The sequence below is a fragment of the Neoarius graeffei genome, chromosome 24 (assembly GCF_027579695.1).
Source record: "Neoarius graeffei isolate fNeoGra1 chromosome 24, fNeoGra1.pri, whole genome shotgun sequence".
Taxonomy (NCBI): Eukaryota; Metazoa; Chordata; class Actinopteri; order Siluriformes; family Ariidae; genus Neoarius; species Neoarius graeffei.
This window is the reverse complement of record NC_083592.1, coordinates 23,640,016-23,660,570: the sequence shown is the minus strand read 5'-3', so window position 1 is coordinate 23,660,570 and position 20,555 is coordinate 23,640,016. Positions and strand designations below refer to the sequence as shown.

General features: G+C 39.9%; 1 protein-coding gene across 5 annotated transcripts in view; it reads left to right on the top strand.

Annotated features, from left to right (window-relative positions):
* Nucleotides 1–219: 219 nt before the first annotated feature.
* Nucleotides 220–20,555, top strand: part of pappab (pregnancy-associated plasma protein A, pappalysin 1b) — a 303,242-nt gene continuing 282,906 nt past the window's right edge. For all 5 annotated transcript variants that reach the window (XM_060906902.1, XM_060906903.1, XM_060906904.1 and 2 more), the window contains exons 1-2: nucleotides 220–648; nucleotides 6,420–7,503. In XM_060906902.1, coding sequence (XP_060762885.1) covers nucleotides 261–648; nucleotides 6,420–7,503 — 1,472 coding nt within the window. In that variant the 5' untranslated portion in view covers nucleotides 220–260. The remainder of the gene's footprint in view (nucleotides 649–6,419; nucleotides 7,504–20,555) is intronic.

Sequence of the window (20,555 nt, the reverse complement as noted above, 5' to 3'; positions counted from 1 at the left end):
TCTCGCTGTTTGGATCCGCTGTCTTGACAAGCTTTTGTTAGCCTAAAATATACGAAGCACCGAAGGAGAAGAACATTTAGACGCGCTGTTTCTGGAGGACATTGTTTTTACCTAATCTATTTAAGGGGGGAAAACAACATATATATGTGTATATGTGTGTGTGTGTGTGTGTGTGTGTGTGTGTGTGTGTGTGTGTGTGTGTGTGTGTGTGTGCGTGTGTGTGTGTGTGTAGGTTATATTTTATTCGCGCCACGTGAAAAATGAAACTTTTGCGGTTTTGTACTTGGTTGCCGTGCCTCTTGGTGTTGAGCTTGTGTCTGGGCTGTGAGTGCAGCGCTCTGGGGCGGAAGAGAGACTTGATGCGCGCGAGGGAGGCTGGGGGAGTCTCGCCCGGAGCGTGCGGCACGCGGCTGCCGCGGGGTAAGCGCTCTGTGTCCGAAACGGAGCAGCGCGTGGGCCGTCTACACACGCGTTTTAGTCAGCCCGGAGAAAGCGCGAGCAAAGCGCTCCGCCGCAACAGTGTTTATTTCACCGGCAGAGGAGATCAGCTGCGGCTTAAACCGAGCGTAGAGGTCCCACGCGGCAATTTCACCCTGGAGATGTGGATAAAACCTGAGGGCGGTCAGCGCTCTCCAAGTGTGATCGCAGGTTTGCTTGGATTTACTGCTCCTTCCACATTCCGATGTAATCCTGATGATATATAGACTGCATTGTACACATGCAAGCTGTTGTTTATTGGTAAAAACACGTAGCTAAATAAATACAAATGTAATTGTAATCTATAAGTAATTAACGCCCTTTCTTATCATTTATATTTTCTATTTATCAAACAAAGGTAGCTTTGAAATACCGCGCCTTATATAGCCGACATTAGCGCATTTATATTTGCCTATCCTATTTTACAGAGCATATGTATGTATGTGCATTTTCTGTTTTGTATGTATTTATGTGCATTTTCTGTTTTGTTTTCTTCACCACGTGAAGAAATCAAAACAAAACAACAAAAACAAACTCGTGGTATTTGACAGGTTATCATTTACGGCTTCTGTGCTTCTTTTATTGATACTAAACTGTGATTTGTTTTCTTTTTCATCTAAATATCTGCCTATTTCTATTTTTACGGCCACCGCAAGTTCAAACCGTCATGCCCCGAAACAACACCACCATATTCACGATGACAACTTTCTCAATTCATCTTCTTAATTATAAGCTATTCACACCTTTAATTAAGACTTAATGTGAAGCCTGTATAACTGAGAGACATTAATCGTGAATGGGGTTTTATTTCCGCTCGTTATTAAAATGTTCATGAATACTCCAGTCTTTAAATGGGACAGCCTAAATTTTAAGTACCTTTATATTTATAGCTGACAGTTGAAGATGCTGCGTCGAAGAAGCGTCCGGTGCCAAAATTCCGCTAAAATCGTAGCTCGTCTTTTTGAATCTGTATGGAAGACGTCATCGCTTTGATACGTAATATAGCCCCGCCCCTTATATAATAAGCTCTAGGCTGGCCTCCAGCTCTGATCGGCATGAAAACAAACTGTCTAGAGTTTACACCAACCCTTCGTTCAGATATTAATAATCTAAATCAAGTTACCTTTGCTAGATTCCTTAAATAACCTATAAATTCAACAAATGGAGGCACTTATTTAATTTTTGGACCAGTAATAAAATAAATTATTGGCATGGCGATATAAAAACAAGACTTTTTACAAATTATAGCCTACCAAATAGCCTTCATGACTTATTAAGATGTTTTAGTATGGGTGCCAAATTAGTTGTCTTTTCTTTTCTTTTTTTAATGTAAACATGCATATTTACTTTCTTTTTGTCAAGAATTCATTTGATTCTTTTTTCGTTTTATTCTTGTTTTCTACGAGTTACAAGAGTGAAATGGTTAATTGATTCATACAGGTTTTCCCTCATTATGAGAGTGTTTAGATTTATTACTACTGATTAATCCAAACAGTTTTTAGTTCTAATATGTTATTCAAAAATATTATACTGATTCTAATTAGAGCAGAAATGAAAAACAGCTAAAATACAAAACTCAGTGATTCTTAACCAGCTTAAACAGACTCTCAAACAAAATTGTCAGACTGCAACATATTTCATATATAAAAAGTAAAAAAAATAAATTTACTAAATATTTGCGCATCAAACTAATGTTTTAAATGCACAATGGATCATTGTGGATCATCCTAGCAACCTAACATAAAAGAACAATTTAACAAGCATGAAAGGGATTGAGGGTTAATTTTTTTTAATTATTATTTTATTTTAATTTAAATAATTTAAACAATGTACATAATTATTTTATTTTGTTTTATGCAATACCATGGAAGTGAGTAGACATTTAAAATTGTGAATGTTTGCTTTTTCATTTTAGCAGATTTCAAGAAACAAAAAATAGGTGCCCCAACAGCACTAAAATCAAGCAGTATGTCACCAACACTATAAAACTATAAATTTGTAAATTTTATTCAATTATTTTTCTTAAACCTTATGAAGTACATACTCTGAAACTAATCAGAAATATATGTAGGAGAGTGAGGCTGGGGATTTAAGAGGTTAAATTGTTTGAATACATCTCATAGATGTAGCCTTACATTTCACATTACACATTCTCATTTTTCTTTTCCTTCCTGTGCTGTGACATAAGCCAGTAATTCACAGCCTGACAGAAGCACATTGTTTGCAAATTACAGTCTTTTATGAAGGCGTGGTTTTAAAGTGCCATTCTTGATGGCTTAAGCTGGAAAATTAGTGCCTTGTCCATCCTTTCATCAAGTGTTTTTTTTATTGCTTTAGATTAAGATGTTACTTTCATGACAAAAACCATCAAATGGAGCCAGTGAATCAGATCCCATACACTAGAAGTGCACATAGAGAGGAAAGTGGCAGATCGTGTCCTGTCTTTAAACATGCAGTATAAATAGTAGAACATTTATTCTACTCTCTTACTTATTCACTTAATCATTTCAAAGGTCAGTCACAGAGGTGGCCATATCATAAAACATTAGTTTAGATGTAGTTTCCATGATGCAATTTTGTATTCTAAAGTATATAAATCAGCATAGAGAACTTGCATATGACCAGATAATACATGGTTATAAAGTGCATATAACAATATTGAATGATTTCTGGACAGTTGTCAGAATTTCTATGCTTTCTTGAACAAACAAATAATATTGAAATCAGAGGGAATTTGTGTGTGTGTGTGTGTGTGTGTGTGTGTGCTTATAATGAGTTTCAATGTTAAACATATAGCTTCATATCATAATAAGTTATAAATCCAGTGTGGAAGCCCAGGTGTAAGACTTATTCTCAATCAAAAATGCTTCTTGTGTCTCTCATTTGGCAATACTGACTGCGTTGTGCTCTGTCCATGGTGCTGAGATGTAATGTACTTCAAAGAAACACACTTGTGAACCTAAGCTTGATCATTTTCGTGTGAAACTGTCATTTAACTCAAATGCTAACCTTAATCTTCAGATTGTATTATTATCAAAAGGAAAGGAAATACAATTCTCTCTTCACTGATATGTCCATCTCTGACACATTTTTTTTTGCCTCCACTGATACTCGTGCAAAGTTTGGAGCTGGTATAATTTTTACCTGTTTCTTATTTGCCACTTAGTGGTCTCATTCCAGGATTTTGCAGATTGTAATTTCCTCACTTTTATGACACAATTTATTTTTATAGTAGCTGGCAGTGCTTTTGCAGGCAGCAGAGGAGTGTGAGGGAAGCTGCAGGCACTTGTGTGCCCATTTCTGCCCCAAATCTGGGGCTTCTCTCTTAATGTGAATGATCTTTTTCTAATGCTAGTGGTCAGAATGAAAAAAGGGAATGGTCATTAAAATGAGCAATGTTTCATCTAGTTCAGGCTGTTTGAGGAAAACTTGCCCTGTTGAGGAGATGCACATACATTTCCTTTTTACTAGCTTTTGAAATTGTTAGACTTGCTGTAAGAAATTCATCATTTAAATATTTGCTTATTAAATGTATGATTTTGTTAGGGTTAGTGGCAAAAGCTAGTTGTGCTTTGTGTAATCATGTCTGCAATGCACACTAACAAACAAAAGCTGACATTTCCCCCTACTACACTAGTAAAACTTTATAGCTTATTTGACAGGGTTTTTTTTTTTAAACAATTACTTCTAACAAACATACATCTCACAGCTATATGAGAAGAGGGAACATTCCTCACACAGTGAGAAGGAGCAGACTGTGTACACAGCACTAAACTGAGGGTCACAAAGCCACCCATCCTTCTTTTTGTCTCCAGTGCAACTCCCTGAAGTACAACTGAGTCACACTCCAGCATCCCAAATCTTGGTGGGCTATATTTTGAATTTGTTTTCAAATTACCAGTGGCAAGTAGTCATAGAAAGTAGTTTGATTAACACCTAAATACACTCAAAAAATAAAACATTGGATTTACTTAACCGAGTTATGGCAACCGGTCCCACGAAACTCTGTTAATTTAGATGTATTGAATACAGTTATGTTGAGTTTATTCAACAGAGTTATGTTAGATTCACTACACAAAGTTGCATGGACGGTATTAAATAAAGCCATGTTGGATTTAGCTGACAAAGTTATGTTGGATTTAATTAACAACATCATGTTGCATTTTGTGAACAGTTATGTTGGATTTAATTAACGTCATGTTGCATTTGGTGAACAGAGTTATGTTGGATTTATTTAATAAACTTGTGCATGCCCAAGTGCATCTTTCAATTTGAAAAACTAAACATTTGGCAGATTACAATGTCAAAAAAATAGAAAGGTGATTCAAGTTACTTTAAAGAAAAAAAAGCCTTCGCCTTTGTTGTAAAGTGCACGGGCATCTTTAAGTGCATTAAAAAAAACACCTTAGGCTATCTATAAACAGAAAACATTTGGCAGCATTACCAATGCAAACAAAATGTGTAACAGAAAACCATTATGTCTTCACACTGATCTGCATCAAGCCGAACCATGCGCTGGAATTCTACAAAAATGGCCGTTGCTCCCCCCGTCTTTTACTGAGCGTGTGCAAGAAAGTACGGAGAGCGCATTGGGACAACCTTAATGCAATTTAATCAACTGTATTACATAAATCCAACTCAGTAAGGTCTAATAATCATAAAAACCAATACTGTTAGGTTATTAAAACAAAACTCACTTGATTTAATCGTTAAACACGACAATATTTAATAAATTTAACATGAACTAGTTATTTAACTCCAGCAACATGCATGTTTCATTTCTTTGAGTGTAGACACAAAGAGGCCATTTCTTAAATGTGCTCTAAACAACTGTTATCTTATCCTCGTTAACTGCCAATCCTATTAATTATTATATTCACCAAGGACCATAATTTACACTGACATTCACTTTTATTAATGTTTTCATACATATGGTATATTTAACCTTTTGCATTTACAGAACTGCTACATCATTTGACTCTTTACTGACTTTTAGATCTTTGCAATAGCAATTTGTTTAGTCCAATCCAATTCAGGCAGTTGAAGATTTAACATTTAATATGTAGTTATCCTAATTCCCGCTGACTGGCTCAGTGGGAATTAGGATAACTCAGTAATTCAGGATTACTGCCTTTTATTTACATTTACTTTTCTCCATGAAAGAAACATTCTCACTGGATGTAAGAAAATGTTGCCTTCCTGAGACTAACAGACACATTTTCCAAATGAAACAGGAAAAGAGGGTTTCTCTTATCATAATAAGTTCTTTGCTGAAAAAGGACTGTTTTTTTTTTTATTTCAAACCAACCCAACTGCTGAGGCATATTTCAAGAAATAGACCGAAAGTTCATGTAATCTTTGGTCTGTTGACACAAGGCCACAGTGTTGGAGTCTGATTGCTAGCAGATGCCTCGCTGTAGGCTTGCAGTCCTTGGACTGCACTGTTTTAAAAAGTTCAGTCATGGGAACTGCATGGTATTCCTCACATTGCTGCATTGGCACACATGCAGTCTCACACTGTTCTTCACAGGACATAGTAAAAGTGAAAATAATAGCCCATGTTTTTAAGATCATGTGTCAGTTTAATATGGTAAGCAATTAACATCCCATTTGTTGGACAAGGAAATTGACAGTTTATATATGTTTATTGCACTACTGCATGTTTACTGTGTAAATTCTTAGAAAAAACCCCCAAAACATTTAAATCTTGAACCCTTAGCAGTTCTTTGGTTTGGCCCTCTGTAGGAAACATTAAGAGTTTTATATCCATATCCAAAAGGATTCCAAGTAGAAACTTATTAGGGGCAAACTTTTAAATCATTTAAGAACCCTGTTTCTAAGTGCATTTGTATCAAAATGTGCTATTAGATTTGTGTAGCCATGCTCTATGGGTGATTAGGACTGAGTGTAACTGAGTCTAACTTTACTCTTCTTCCATTTAGGACTCTTTGACAAATGCTTCTATGCATCCTGTGATCGAGGCTGGTTACTAGGCATCAGAGCAGTGAGTGATCAAGGGAAAAGGGACCCTCGTTTCTTCTTCTCTCTCAAAACAGACCGAGCGCACAAGGTTACCACAGTCATCTCCAATGCGCCCTACTCCCCCAACCACTGGCACCATCTGGCTGTCACCTACAATGGCCTCCATATGAAGCTTTACCTGAATGGCGCTCAAGTGGCTGTAAGCCGAGAGCAGTCTGGTGAGGTCTTTAGCCCCCTTACCAAAAAGTGCAAGGTGCTAATGATAGGTGGGAATACTCTCAACCACAACTACAGAGGGACACAGGAGCACCTGAGCCTATGGAATGAAGCTCTGGCCCAACACAAGATCATCCAGTACATGCAGAGCCCTCAACATGTGCACCATGATAACCTTTCCCAGCTGGTCATTTACGAGAACTTTGAAAATGCATCTCAGAAGTGGCTGACAGTAAAAGATGGGAGCTTTCCCCAAGTGGGGATTTCTGACCGCACACTTACAGCTAATCTTGGTGGCTCTGTGGAGACTGCACTAGTTCCTCCTCCATGTGGACAGACAATCTGTGACAATGTTGAGGTAGTGACAAATTACAACCACTTATGGACCTTCCGCAAGCCTAAGACAGTGCGTTATAGATTGGTTAATGTATATGATGATGATGGTCACTGGCCAACAGTTACAGAGCACCAGATCAACCTCCAGCACCAGCATCTAAACAAAGCTTTCCGCATCTACAACATCACCTGGGAGCACACTGTGCACAATGTCTACAACTCCTCCTTACGCAACCGTCTGGTCCTGGCTAACTGTGACATCAGTAAAGTGGGTGATGAGGAGTGTGACCCAGAATGCAACCACACACTCACTGGTTTTGATGCAGGCTATTGCAGGAGGCAAACCATCAGCTGTCCTGATCACAAAATAGGGAACAAAGTTTGTGATCCTGAGTGTAACTGGGATAATTTTAACTATGACCAGGGTGACTGCTGTGACCCGAACATCACTGATGTCACAAAAACCTGCTTTAATCCTGCATCACACTACAGGTAAGTCTGAGGATTTGGGGTATTTTTACAAGTTAATTATAATTCTGCAAAGTAGTATGATGTATTAATTTTTGTATTTGAGAAGACAGTATTACTACAATTTAAAATATTCAGAACATTCCTGTTTTGGGTGGCATGATGGTGCAGTGGTTAGCACTGTTGCCTCACAGTGAGAATGTTCTGGGTTTGAACCTCACAGCCAACTGTGGCCTATCAGTGTAGAGTTTGCATGTTCTTCCTGTGCCTGTGTGGGTCCCCTCTGGGTCCTCTGGTTTCCTCACACAGCTGAAATACATGTGGATTAGGTCAACTGGCTACTCTAAATTTCTCATAGTTGTGAATGGTTGTTCATCTGTGTGTTAGCCTTACGATAATTTGGCAACATGCTGAGGGTGTACCCCACCTCTCACACGAACTCAGCTAGGATTGACTCCAACTCACCAGTGACCACAATGGATAAGAGGTACAGATAATGGAGGGATTTCTGTTTTGAATTAAGCAGAGAATAAAACATTGCATGTGTGTCTTGTCAGCCTCTGCCATGTATTTTTGTGTTCGCTAGCAGTACATGCTTTACAGGTCCTCTGTGGCCCTCTGTGACATTCATTCAAAGTAAAGCAGTCAGTCCCTTTTTGTTTTGCTACTGAAACAAAGTACTTCTGCTGATTGATTTGGAAGAATGGAAATGTTCTGCATTTTATTTGAGCTTTCTGTGACTGTTGGTGATCCTTTTTTTTCTGTTTTTCAGCCTTGAAAATGTAACCCCACTTCAATATGATACTGATTATAAATTACATAATGCACACTTTTTTTGTAATCACAACCAATGATTACATGACTCTGTGTGTGTCTGTGTGTGTGCGCATGTGAGTGTGTGCATGTGTGCGAATGTGTTTTTGTGAGGAGGTTAAAGCATGTGAGTTAATCAAAAAGAAAAGAGGTCTCCAACTTGTTGCTTGTTTTGATTTGATTATGGTAGGTCTGGAGTACTTTGTTGAGGACTGCGTAAACAAAATGATTTGACATTCCTTTCTGATTATTGAAGAATGCATAAAGTAAAGGTTTTGCAAGAATATAAGAATGGAATTGAATGCTGTTGTGTATCTGTTTATCTGTCTGGTCTACCTAAATTATTCCACCAGATTTTACAGTTTAGTTTTATAATGGAAATATATAGCATCTTACTGAGACATTTATGAAGTCACTTATGACATGAGAGAAGGACAATGCTTCCCAGAGTGTTGTGGAATTGCATCTATACACCACAAATTTCAGCTGAAGGGCCCTGAGAATCGTGCTTTCCATAATTAACTTGATGTCAGTGGATCACAAACTTAAAAAAGTTCTGTCTGAATTGGAGCCATATAACCTTGTAAACCAGGGTCTCTACATGTTTTTGTCTTGATTGAGGATTTTGGAGAAGATATTCATTTTTAAACTCAATTTAAAGAGTCTGATGGGTTCAGAAAAAACACCTGCTGCCAGAAGTGAGATGAGATGCCAGAAGTGAGATGAATTACACACAATGGCCACACTTTGTTCTAAAAAATAAATACAAATACACACAGACACATTCATGCAGGCATACAGTGGTGCTTGAAAGTTTGTGAACCCTTTAGAATTTTCTATATTTCTGCATAAATATGACCTAAAACATCATCAGATTTTCACACAAGTCGTAAAAGTAGATAAAGAGAACCCAGGTAAACAAATGAGACAAAAATATCATACTTGGTCATTTATTTATTGAGGAAAATGATCCAATATTACATATCTGTGAGTGGCAAAAGTATGTGAACCTTTGCTTTCAGTATCTGGTGTGACCCCCTTGTGCAGCAATAACTGCAACTAAACGTTTCCGGTAACTGTTGATCAGTCCTGCACACTGGCTTGGAGGAACTTTAGCCTATTCCTCCATACAGAACAGCTTCAGCTCTGGGATGTTAGTGGGTTTTCTCACATGAACTACTTGCTTCAGGTCCTTCCACAACATTTCAATTGGATTAAGGTCAGGACTTTGACTTAGCCATTCCAAAACATTAACTTTATTCTTCTTTAACCATTCCTTGGTAGAACGACTTGTGCGCTTAGGGTCATTGTCTTGCTGCATGACCTAGCTTCTCTTGAGATTCAGTTCATGGACAGATGTCCTGACATTTTCCCTTAGAATTCGCTGGTATAATTCAGAATTCATTGTTCCATCAATAATGGCAAGCCGTCCTGGCCCAGGTGCAGCAAAACAGGCCCAAACCATGATACTACAACCACCATGTTTCACAGATGGGATAAGGTTCTTATGCTGGAATCTAGTGTTTTCCTTTCTCCAAACATAATGCTTCTCATTTAAACCAAATAAGTTCTATTTTGGTCTCATCCATCCACAAAACATTTTTCCAATAGCTTTGTGGCTTGTCCACATGATCATAATTAATGTTAATGGCATAAGAACTTTATCCCATCTGTGAAACATGGTGGTGGTAGTATTATGGTTTGGGCCTGTTTTGCTGCATCTGGGCCAGGATGGCTTGCCATAATCTAGCAAACTGCAGACGAGCAGGAATGTTCTTTTTGGAAAGCAGTGGCTTTCTCCTTGCAACCCTGCCATGCACACCATTATGGTTCAGTGTTCTCCTGATGGTGGACTCATGAACATTAACCAATGTGAGAGAGGCCTTCAGTTGCTTAGAAGTTACCCTGGGGTCCTTTGTGACCTCACCAACTATTACACGCCTTGCTCTTAGAGTGATCTTTGTTGGTTGATCACTCCTGGGGAGGGTAACAATGGTCTTGAATTTCCTCCATTTGTACACAATCTGTCTGACTGTGGATTGGTGGAGTCCAAACTCTTTAGAGATGGTTTTGTAACCTTTTCCAGCCTGATGAGCATCAACAACGCTTTTTCTGAGGTCCTCAGAAATATCCTTTGTTCGTGCCATGATACACTTCCACAAACATGTTATGAAGATCAGACTTTGATAGATCCCTGTTCTTTAAATAAAACAGGGTGCCCACTCACACCTGATTGTCATCCCATTTATTGAAAACACCTGACCCTAATTTCACCTTCAAATTAACTGCTAATCCTAGAGGTTCACATACTTTTGCCATTCACAGATATGTAATATTGGATCATTTTCCTCAATAAATAAATAATCAAGTATAATATTTTTGTCTCATTTGTTTAACTGGGTTCCCTTTATCTACTTTTCGGACTTGTGTGAAAATCTGATGTTTTAGATCATATTTATGCAGAAATATAGAAACTTCCAAAGGGTTCACAAACTTTCAAGCACCACTGTATGAATGTGCACATAACCTGCAGTGTTTAGAAGTGTGATGAGGATAGTTGATCCCTGGGGACAGTGGAACTTCCTCTTGTTAAACAGCAATAATTAAATAAGCTTTTCGCCTCTGAAGTGTGTGCAGAATTGATTATTTTGTCTGAGAATTTTGAGGAGCTCCTTTCATGCAGAACTAAACAGGGAGAGTCAGGGAGGGGAACTCTTTCCTGCTATGATCACACTATACACATAATAGTCAAGTTTATTTTTATAACATTTTTAACAATAGACATTGTCACAAAGCAGCTTTACAGAATTTAAATGACTTTAAACATGAACTAATTTTATCCCTCATCTATCCCCAATGAGCAAGCTTGTGGCGATGGTGGCAAGGAAAAACTCCCTCAGATGACATGAGGAAGAAACCTCAAGAGGAACCAGACTCAAAAGGGAACCCATGCTTATTTGGGTGATAACAGACAACGTGATTATAACATTAACAGTTTTAGCATGAAGTCAGTTTTGTTGATGTTATAACTCTTCATTGATGGGAACTTGAGTGCAAAACTGTTCATGACAACTGCAGTCCTAAAGTTAGCAAGTCAACTGTAGTCCTCAGCCATAAAAGCATTACTGTAAGAGTCCAGAGCATCTTCCAAGTGTGACTTTCAACTGTCCATATGGGGCCATCCTCCACAGGAGCGACGTGATGAGACTCCAACTAGACGTAGGGCATCAGGATGGATCAGGCAGGTCCGAGGAGCAGAGGAGGTCAGCATCTCAATCTCAGGATTGACATGTAACTCAGAGGGATGGGGGGAGGGGAGAAAATACAGGTTGTTAGGTATGCCCAATGTCACCTGATGAGTAAGGACATTTTGCGCTGCGTGCAAGCAGGGACTCCAGCAAAACTAACTATGACAGCAAAACTAAAAGAGGAGAGCCAGAAGGTAACACGGGCATGAGGGTGCCCTGGGACATCGGCAGCAACCACTACACCGTCAACAAACTCAAGTTAGCAAGCAAGAGGGAGACTGACAGCATCCATACATCCTGATTTACCAAAACACTCTATGCCTGAGGACCCTCCAGATCTACTCTTTTACCTCATAAACACTATTAACAAAAGGCTTGACTAAACAAATATGTTTTCAGCCTAGACTTAAATGCTGAGACTGTCTGATTCCCGAACATTACTTGGAAGACTGTTCCATAACTGTGGGGCTTTGTAAGAAAAGGCTCTGCCCCCTGATGTAGCCTTCACTATACGAGGTACCAGCAGATAGCCTGCATCTTTTGATCTAAGTCGGCATGGTGGGTCATAAAGGACCAGAAGTTCACTCAGGTACTGTGGCACGAGACCATTCAGTGCCTTAAAGGTCAATAGTAGGATTTTATAAACAATACAAAATTTGATTGGGAGCCAATGCAGTGTGGATAAGACAGGGGTGATGTGGTCATATTTTCTAGTTCTAGTAAGGACTCTTGCTGCTGCATTTTGAACTAACTGGAGCTTGTTGATGCACTTATTGGAACATCCAGACAGTAAGGCATTACAATAATCCAACCTGGAGGTAACGAAAGCATGAACTAGTTTTTCTGCATCGTGTAGTGACATTAAATTTCTTATCTTAGCATTATTTCTGAGATGAAAGAAAGCTATCTGGGTAATGTTATCAATATGAGTTTCAAATGAAAGTCTGGGGTCAATAATCACCCCGAGGTCTTTTACTGCTGCACGCGAAGAAACAGAAAGGCCATCCAGAGTTACTATGTAATCAGAAAACTTACTTCTAGCTGCATGTGGTCCTAGTACAAGTACTTCAGTCTTGTCAGGGTTAAGCAGAAGGACGTTAATAAGCATCCAGTGTCTAATGTCCTTTACACATTCCTCAATTCTATTAAGTTGGTGTCTCTCATCTGGTTTTGCAGAAACATACAACTGTCTCATCAGCATAACAGTGGAAACTAATACAATGTTTATGAATAATATCACCCAGAGGTAACATATATAAAGAAAAAAGCAGTGGACCCAAGACAGAACCTTGTGGAACACCAAACTTTACCTCAGTTTGTCTAGAAAAATCACCATTTACATCAACATACTGATAGCAATCAGTTAAATAAGACCTGAGCAAGGAGAGGGCCATTCCTTTAACTCCCATAACATTTTCTAGATTATCCAGAAGAAAGGAATGATCAGTGGTATCAAATGCTGCACTAAGGTCAAGCAACACAAGCAGCGAGAGACAGCCCTGATCAGACGCCAACAGTAGGTCATTTACTACTTTTACCAGTGCTGTCTCTGTACTAAATCCTGACTAATACATTTCATGGATGTTATTCCTATGTAAATATGAGCATAACTGTTGTGCTACAGCTTTTTCGAGGATCTTGGAGATAAAGGGGAGGTTTGATATTGGCCAATAATTGGACAGCTGACAGGGATCAAGGTCAGGTTTTTTTAATCAGGGGTTTGATAACTGCTAGTTTAAAGGATTTGGGCACATAGCCAATCCTAAGAGAAGAGTTTATTATTTTTAGAAGCAGTTCAATTACTTCAGGCATTATGTGTTTGGATAGATGTGTAGGTAAGGGATCTAGTAAACAATTTGAGGATTTTGATGCGGAGATTAATGAAATTAGTTTGATTTCTCTGAGGGGAGTAAAACATTCTCATTGCTGATCTGATACAGTTATATTGTTAACTACAGGGTCACTTAAATTGTATGACCTTAAATTAGTAGTTTGAATTTTTTGTCAGATATTTTCAATTTTGGCGGCACGGTGGTGTAGTGGTTAGCGCTGTCGCTTCACAGCAAGAAGGTCCGGGTTCGAGCCCCGTGGCCGATGAGGGCCTTTCTATGCGGAGTTTGCATGTTCTCCCCGTGTCCGCGTGGGTTTCCTCTGGGTGCTCTGGTTTCCCCCACAGTCCAAAGACATGCAGGTTAGGTTAACTGGTGACTCTAAATTGACCGTATGTGTGAATGTGAGTGTGAATGGTTGTCTGTGTCTATGTGTCAGCCCTGTGATGACCTGGCGACTTGTCCAGGGTGTACCCTGCCTTTCGCCTGTAGTCAGCTGGGATAGGCTCCAGCTTGCCTGCGACCCTGTAGAAGGATCAAGCAGCTACAGATAATGAGATGAGATTTTCAATTTTGTCATTGAAAAAATTCATGAAGTCATTGCTACTACATACTGCAGGTGTGCATGTGTCTGTAGTGGTATTTTTCCTGGTTAATTTTGCTACAGTATTAAATAGGAATATAGGATTATTTTTGTTATCTTCTATTAGGGAGGAGAGATATGTTGAGAGATATGTTGATCTAAGAGCTTTTGTATACTTCAGGAAGCTCTCCTTCCAAGCTAATTTGAACACTACCAATTTTGTTTGATGCCATTTACATTCCAATTTTCAAGTGGTCTGTTTTAACATGTGAGTGTCATCGTTATACCAGGATGCTAATTTTTTCTCTCTGATCATTTTCCTTTTAAGAGGAGCTATATTATCTAAAGTATAGTGGAACGTTGACTAAGCATTCAGTTGCCTGATCAAGTTCTGCAGGGGCTGACAGTGACCCAATCAAAGTTGATAACTCTGGGAGATCATTTATAAAGATCTGTACAGTAGTTGACATGAATGTACGTTTAATACAGTAGCATGGTGAGGTGCATATATTATTACTCAGACATATTTTGAATGAGAAGAGATAATGATCTGAGTTAACTTCAGACTGTGGAAGTGTGATTATATTTTCTCTGTTAGTATTAGATCGAGAGTGTGACCACCATTATGGGTCGGTCCTATGACATTCTGATTAACCCCTACTGAATCTAAAATGGACACAAATGCTGTTTTCAAAGGGTCTTCTGGGTTATCGAAGTGAATATTAAAATCTCCGACAACTAAAGCTCTGTCTAAGGAAATAACCAGGTCTGAGATAAAATCTGCAAATTCAGAAAGAAACTCAGAATATGGCCCCAGGGGCCTGTAAATAATAAGTAATGGAATTAACTGGGTAGACTTATTTTTCGAGGCTACATACATCATATTAGTATGAAGAACTTGAAATGTATTAAATTTATAACCTGGTTTGTGTGTTACACCTAGATAATCATTATAAATAACCGCGACGCCTCCTCCTCTGCCAGTTAGCCGAGGCTGGTGTATATAACTGTGTCTAGGAGGACTCGCTTCATTTAATGCTATATTCATTTGGCTTAATCCTTGTTTCTGTTAAACACAATACATTAAACTCCTGATCAGTAATAAGTTCATTATCCATTAATGCTTTAGATGTAAGAGATCTAATATTTACAGTCGGAGGAAAATGTTTGTACACCCTTTGGAATTTTTTACATTTCTGCCTAAATTGGTCATAAAACATCATCTGAACTCTCCAGCAATCTTAAGAATGAACAAACAGTGTCTGCTTGAACTAAAACCACCCAAACATTTGCGTTTTATCATATTTTTATTGACCATAAGATGGAATTATTCACAGGATAGGGAGGCATAAGTAAGTACACCCTTTGATTTAGTAGCTGGTTGACCCTCCTCTGGCTGCAAGAACTTCAACCAGATGTTTCCTGTAGTTGCAGACTAGATGGGCACAACAATCAGGAGAAATCTTGCACCATTCCTCTTTGCAAAACTGTTGCAATTCAGCAAGATTCCTGGGATGCCTGGAATGGATGGCTTTCTTGAGGTCATGCCACAACATCTCGATTGGATTGAGGTCAGGGCTTTGACTGGGCCATTCCAGAATGTGAATTTTGTTCTTCTGAAACCATTCTAATGTCAACCTGCTTCTGTGTTTAGGGTCATTGTCCTGTTGCAGGACCCATCCTCCCTTGAGTTTCAACTTTTTGACAGATTGCCTCAGGTTTTTCTGCAAAATATCTTGATATACTTGAGAATTCATTTTCCCATTGATTATAGCCAGTTGTCCAGGCCAAGAGGCAGCAAAGCACCCCCACACCATGATGCTACCGCCGCCATACTTGACGGTGGGGATGAGGTTTTGCTGATGGTGTGCTGTACCGACTTTCCTCCACACATGATGTGGTGTGTTCCCCCCAAACAATTCAACTGTGGTTTCATCAGACCACAATATGTTTTTCCAGTGGCGCTGAGGAGCATCCAAATGCTTTTTTGCGAACTCCAAACGAGCAGAAATGTTCTTTCTGGACAGCAATGGCTTCCTCCATGGCCTTCTCCCATGAATCCCATTCTTGTTCAGTGTCTTTCTTATAGTAGATGTGTCCACAGAGATGTCTGCATGTTTCAGTGATTTCCTCAAGTCTTCAGCGGACACTCTTGGATTCTTTTTTACCTCATTGATGATGACTCGCAGTGCCTTTGGAGTGATCTTTGCAGGGCGGCCACTCCTTGGCAGAGTAACAACCATTCCAAATTGTCTCCATTTATACAAAATTTTTCTAATTGTAGAAACATGAACACCAAGGGTCTTAGAGATGGTTTTGTAACCCTTTTTAGCTCTATACAAATCAATTATTTTGTGTCTTAAGTCTTCAGACAGCTCCTTTGAGCAAGGCTTGATGCACAGAACATGCCTCTCATCAAAACACACCTTTTAACTGGTTTTCCAGTGGGGTGGGTAGCTTACAACACACCTCAGTGATTGGACATCAGGTTGGCTCACACCTTAGTCAAATTGTTTAATCATCTAATTAGTCTAATTAGCTCTTGGATGAGCCTTAGCTAAGGGTGTACTTACTTATGCCTCCCTATCCTGTCAATATTTCCATCTTATGGCCAATAAAAATATGATAACATGTAATTGTTTGAGTGGTTTTAGTTCAAGCAGACACTGTTTGTTCATTCTTAAGATTGCTGGAGAGTTCAGGCGATGTTTTATGACCAATTTAGGCAGAAATGTAAAAAATTCCAAAGGGTGTACAAACATTTTCCTCCGACTGTAATAGCCCTACCTTTAGATTAAAGGTGCTGGCAGTGGCTGTACTTTCAGTATGATCTAATTTTATATTGATTAGGTTACTGGAACAAACTCTGAGTATTTCTACTTTTTTGTTTAGCTTGGGGAACAGACACAGTCTCGATGTAGTGGACGCTGAGTGACAACTCTGTGCAGCTAGCAGACAGTCGGTTTAGCCTGTTCATCTGCTCCTTGGCCTTGGCTCTGGATTGTCAGAATTTAACTAGACCTGTTCTGAGACTATGCAAGAAATGAGAGCAGCACCTTCCCAAGTTGGATGGGCCTAACAGGCCAGCAGTGCCCTCAAAATTAGTCTCATTATCTATAAAGCCCACACTGTTTTTGGAGCACCACCTGGACAACCAGCAGTTCAGTGACCAAAACCTGCTATAAGCTATATCACCACACTGCATTGGGATGGGGCCAGAGCATACTACAGGATCAGACATTGCCTTCACTAATTCAAACAGCTCTACAAAGTTACTCTTCGTAACCTCAGACTGACGAAGGTATATATCATTCGCTCCTACATGGATAACTACCTTTGAGGCCCTGTGCTTACCTAGGACCCTAAGATTACCTGCTATGTCTAGCAACCTGGCTCCCGGTATACACCTGACTAAAGCTGCTGGTGCTCCGAAAGGCTGAGCTAATTTCATGTGCTGTATGATTAGAGCCCTACACTCCCGCGGGAGTCCCGCGGGACCTGCGGGACCCGACGCAAAGCAGTGCGGCGCGGGACAAATTTTGAAAGCTCATTGCGGACATGGGCGGGAGGGGGAGTGCACAATGCGGGAGCGGGCAGGAGAGGTGATAAGCTGCAGTCCCGCTAACTAAAAACGTGTTTAAAATAAAATTTATAAATTATTAATTTATGTCTATCATATATAATTTATGCTGGATATTTTATTTGGCATTAATAAAAACATTTTAAGATGCCTAAATTTGCGGATGTGGTCTAATCTCGCGTACGTTTCCGATTCCTTTCCGCTCTTCCATGTTTGAGATCTCCGATCATGGCAGAAGAGCAGAGCTCCTCTAGTGAAGCTCACAGTGCTTCAGAAGTAAGTGCTGCTTTAAAAAGAGGTACATTTTCCTTTAAAAAGTCAAGAGTCCTGAAATCAGATGCACCCCTGAACATGAGCTGTAGATATTTATACTCAAATCCACTCAAAGTAGGGGGCGGGGCACCATCACGCTGTGTCTTTAAATTATATTAATTTCTTATAGGCCTACTTGTATTTCCTAGAGTGTAACTGTGAGGAGTGACATATAAGCTATGTGCAATGTACAATATTCTTAATATCCACTGTAGATTTTGGTAGGTGTTTGCGCATGCCTCCTGGCAACGTGCACCCTCGCTATGTGCGCTAGGTGAAGGATCCGTCAGTGGAGCGCTCAGCTAAGCTCAGCATGTTTAATTCCCCAAGCCAATGACAAGAACTTTCGTGAGAAATAACGCGAACGTCTGCATCATGCGGGATTTGCGGGCGGGAGTGGGACAAAATATGGCAGGCGCGGGCAGGAGCGGGACTGAAAATTCTGTCCCGCGCAGACCTCTATCTCCTATAACCAGAGCTCTTTCAGGTTTTTCAGCGGGTGCATCACTAAGGACAGCAAACCTGTTCAACACGTGAAGCAGAGAGGAGTGGTGATACAGTGGGCGAGCCTCAGTGGTAGCTTTGGCTCTATGCTTATGCCACCGAGTTGTCACCCATTTGTCCCGCTGTGAGGGCTCTAATGCCAGAGTTGGGGGATTGCTAACTCCACCTAGGGCATCCAGACTTTCTCCTGCAGAAACTACACTGTTCTCATTCTCACTAACCTTCTCTAAAGTCTGGATATGTGCTTCTAAAACTGCAGTCTTCTCCATCAGAGAGCTAACTAATCTGCACTTATCACAAATAAAGCTATCACTAGTGATGGAGGAAGAATGACTAAACATCTTGCACTCAGCACACTAAAAAGCTGAAGGTGTGCCATGATGAAAGGATTCACATACCTTAATCCTGCACTCAGCACACTGAACAAGCTGAAGGTGTGCCATGATGAAAGGATTCACGTACCTTAATCAAGGATCTGTTGATATTATGTTGATATTATTGGGGCGGCACGGTGGTGTAGTGGTTAGCACGGTCGCCTCACAGCAAGAAGGTTCCGGGTTCGAACCCAGCGGCCAGCGAGGGCCTTTCTGTGTGGAGTTTGCATGTTGTCTGCGTGGGTTTCCTCTGGGTGCTCCGGTTTCCCCCACAATCCAAAGACATGCAGTTAGGTTGACGTGGGGCGGCCTTGGGCTGAGGTGCCCTTGAGCAAGGTACCTGACCCCTGACTGCTCCCAGGGCGCTCTGGTGTGGCTGCCCACTGCTCTGAGTGTGTGCGTGTGTTCACTGCTTCAGATGGGTTAAATGCAGAGGATGAATTTCACTGTGCTTCAAGTGTGCATGTGACGAATAAAGGTTTCTTAAAATAAAGGTTTCTTAAACAGATCCAATGTGGATGGCCTCCGCTTGTGGCCTTTATGCAGGAGGAGAAGAATAAAAGAAAGAAAACTTCCGGTCTTGGTGTTCTTCCAAAAAAAAATGCGGAAAAAGGAAAGCGAAAGTGCAATTAAAAAAGAAAAGGATACTGGAAAATTATTTTTAGAAAAAAAAATTAAAAAGATTAGTGATTAACGCCAACACTCACGGAAAAAAAGACTCATTGCAAACAACTCAGAAGCCAGAAAGTTAATCCTAAACATGTATCAGTCCTGTATGGATTTACAATATTATTATGCACTTTTGAAGCTAGCTTGCTCATGCTTTCAGTATGTTAAAATGGATGTTTATAATAATTCTTCAATCAATCAAACTTTCACATCCAGGGTTTTCCCACTCATATGCTGCCTGATGTACACCTTATAGTTGCTCATAAACCTGAGTGATTTACTTTATGAATGCTCTCATGTTGCCTGTGCCTTATCATCTTTATGCTGCCATGTAATATTATTTCTGTAGAGGTCACCTGCAAATTTCTCTGTGCACATGCAAAACTTTGTGTATACAATTGACAGCAGTTCAGATGCCGATGGCCCTGATAAAAAGAACAATGAAGGTGCCCTGAAAATTACTGTTTCCTCAGCCATGTGGTGAGACAGTGCCATGTCCACCCACCTCAGGCAGCTCCAAACAAAGCTCCATGTGCTACATCTGTACATATGGACATTTTTATAGACTTTATTGAATAATGCATGTGTTTCAATGGATGAAGCTGTAATCCTACATTTAATAAACATTAAATATAGATGCTTCAACATAGCAGGCTGAGAACATGGAATGCAGCTCCACAGAATGTTTTTAACTCAGTAACTACTTTCTTTTGGTTATGGATGTCAGTAATCTCAGTGTGAAGGAGCAGACTACAAACACTCAGGACTACAACTCCCATGACACACAGCGCCCTCTGTCCCCAGCCTACTGAACTACAGCTGTCACGCATTTCCTTAATCACCACTTCCGCTATTTAAGCCACTCATTCACACAACTCCAGTGCAAAGTATCGTCTTGCCATTTCAGTATATACTGAGCCTTGTATCTTTTCTGACTGTCTCTAGTGTTTCCTGACCTTTTGCTATTTCCTCTCCCTTTTTGCTCTTTGTCTTTTCCACGTCATGTTGTTCACCGATCACCTGACCCTTGCTAGTTTACTGACACCAATTTCAGTCACACGTTTTAGCTTTGTTGACAGTCTGCTTATCTGCTTCCTCTGCGCATACATCAGTAAGTGTCTGCACCCTCACAGGATACTTGCTGTAATGGATGTAGCGGAAGGT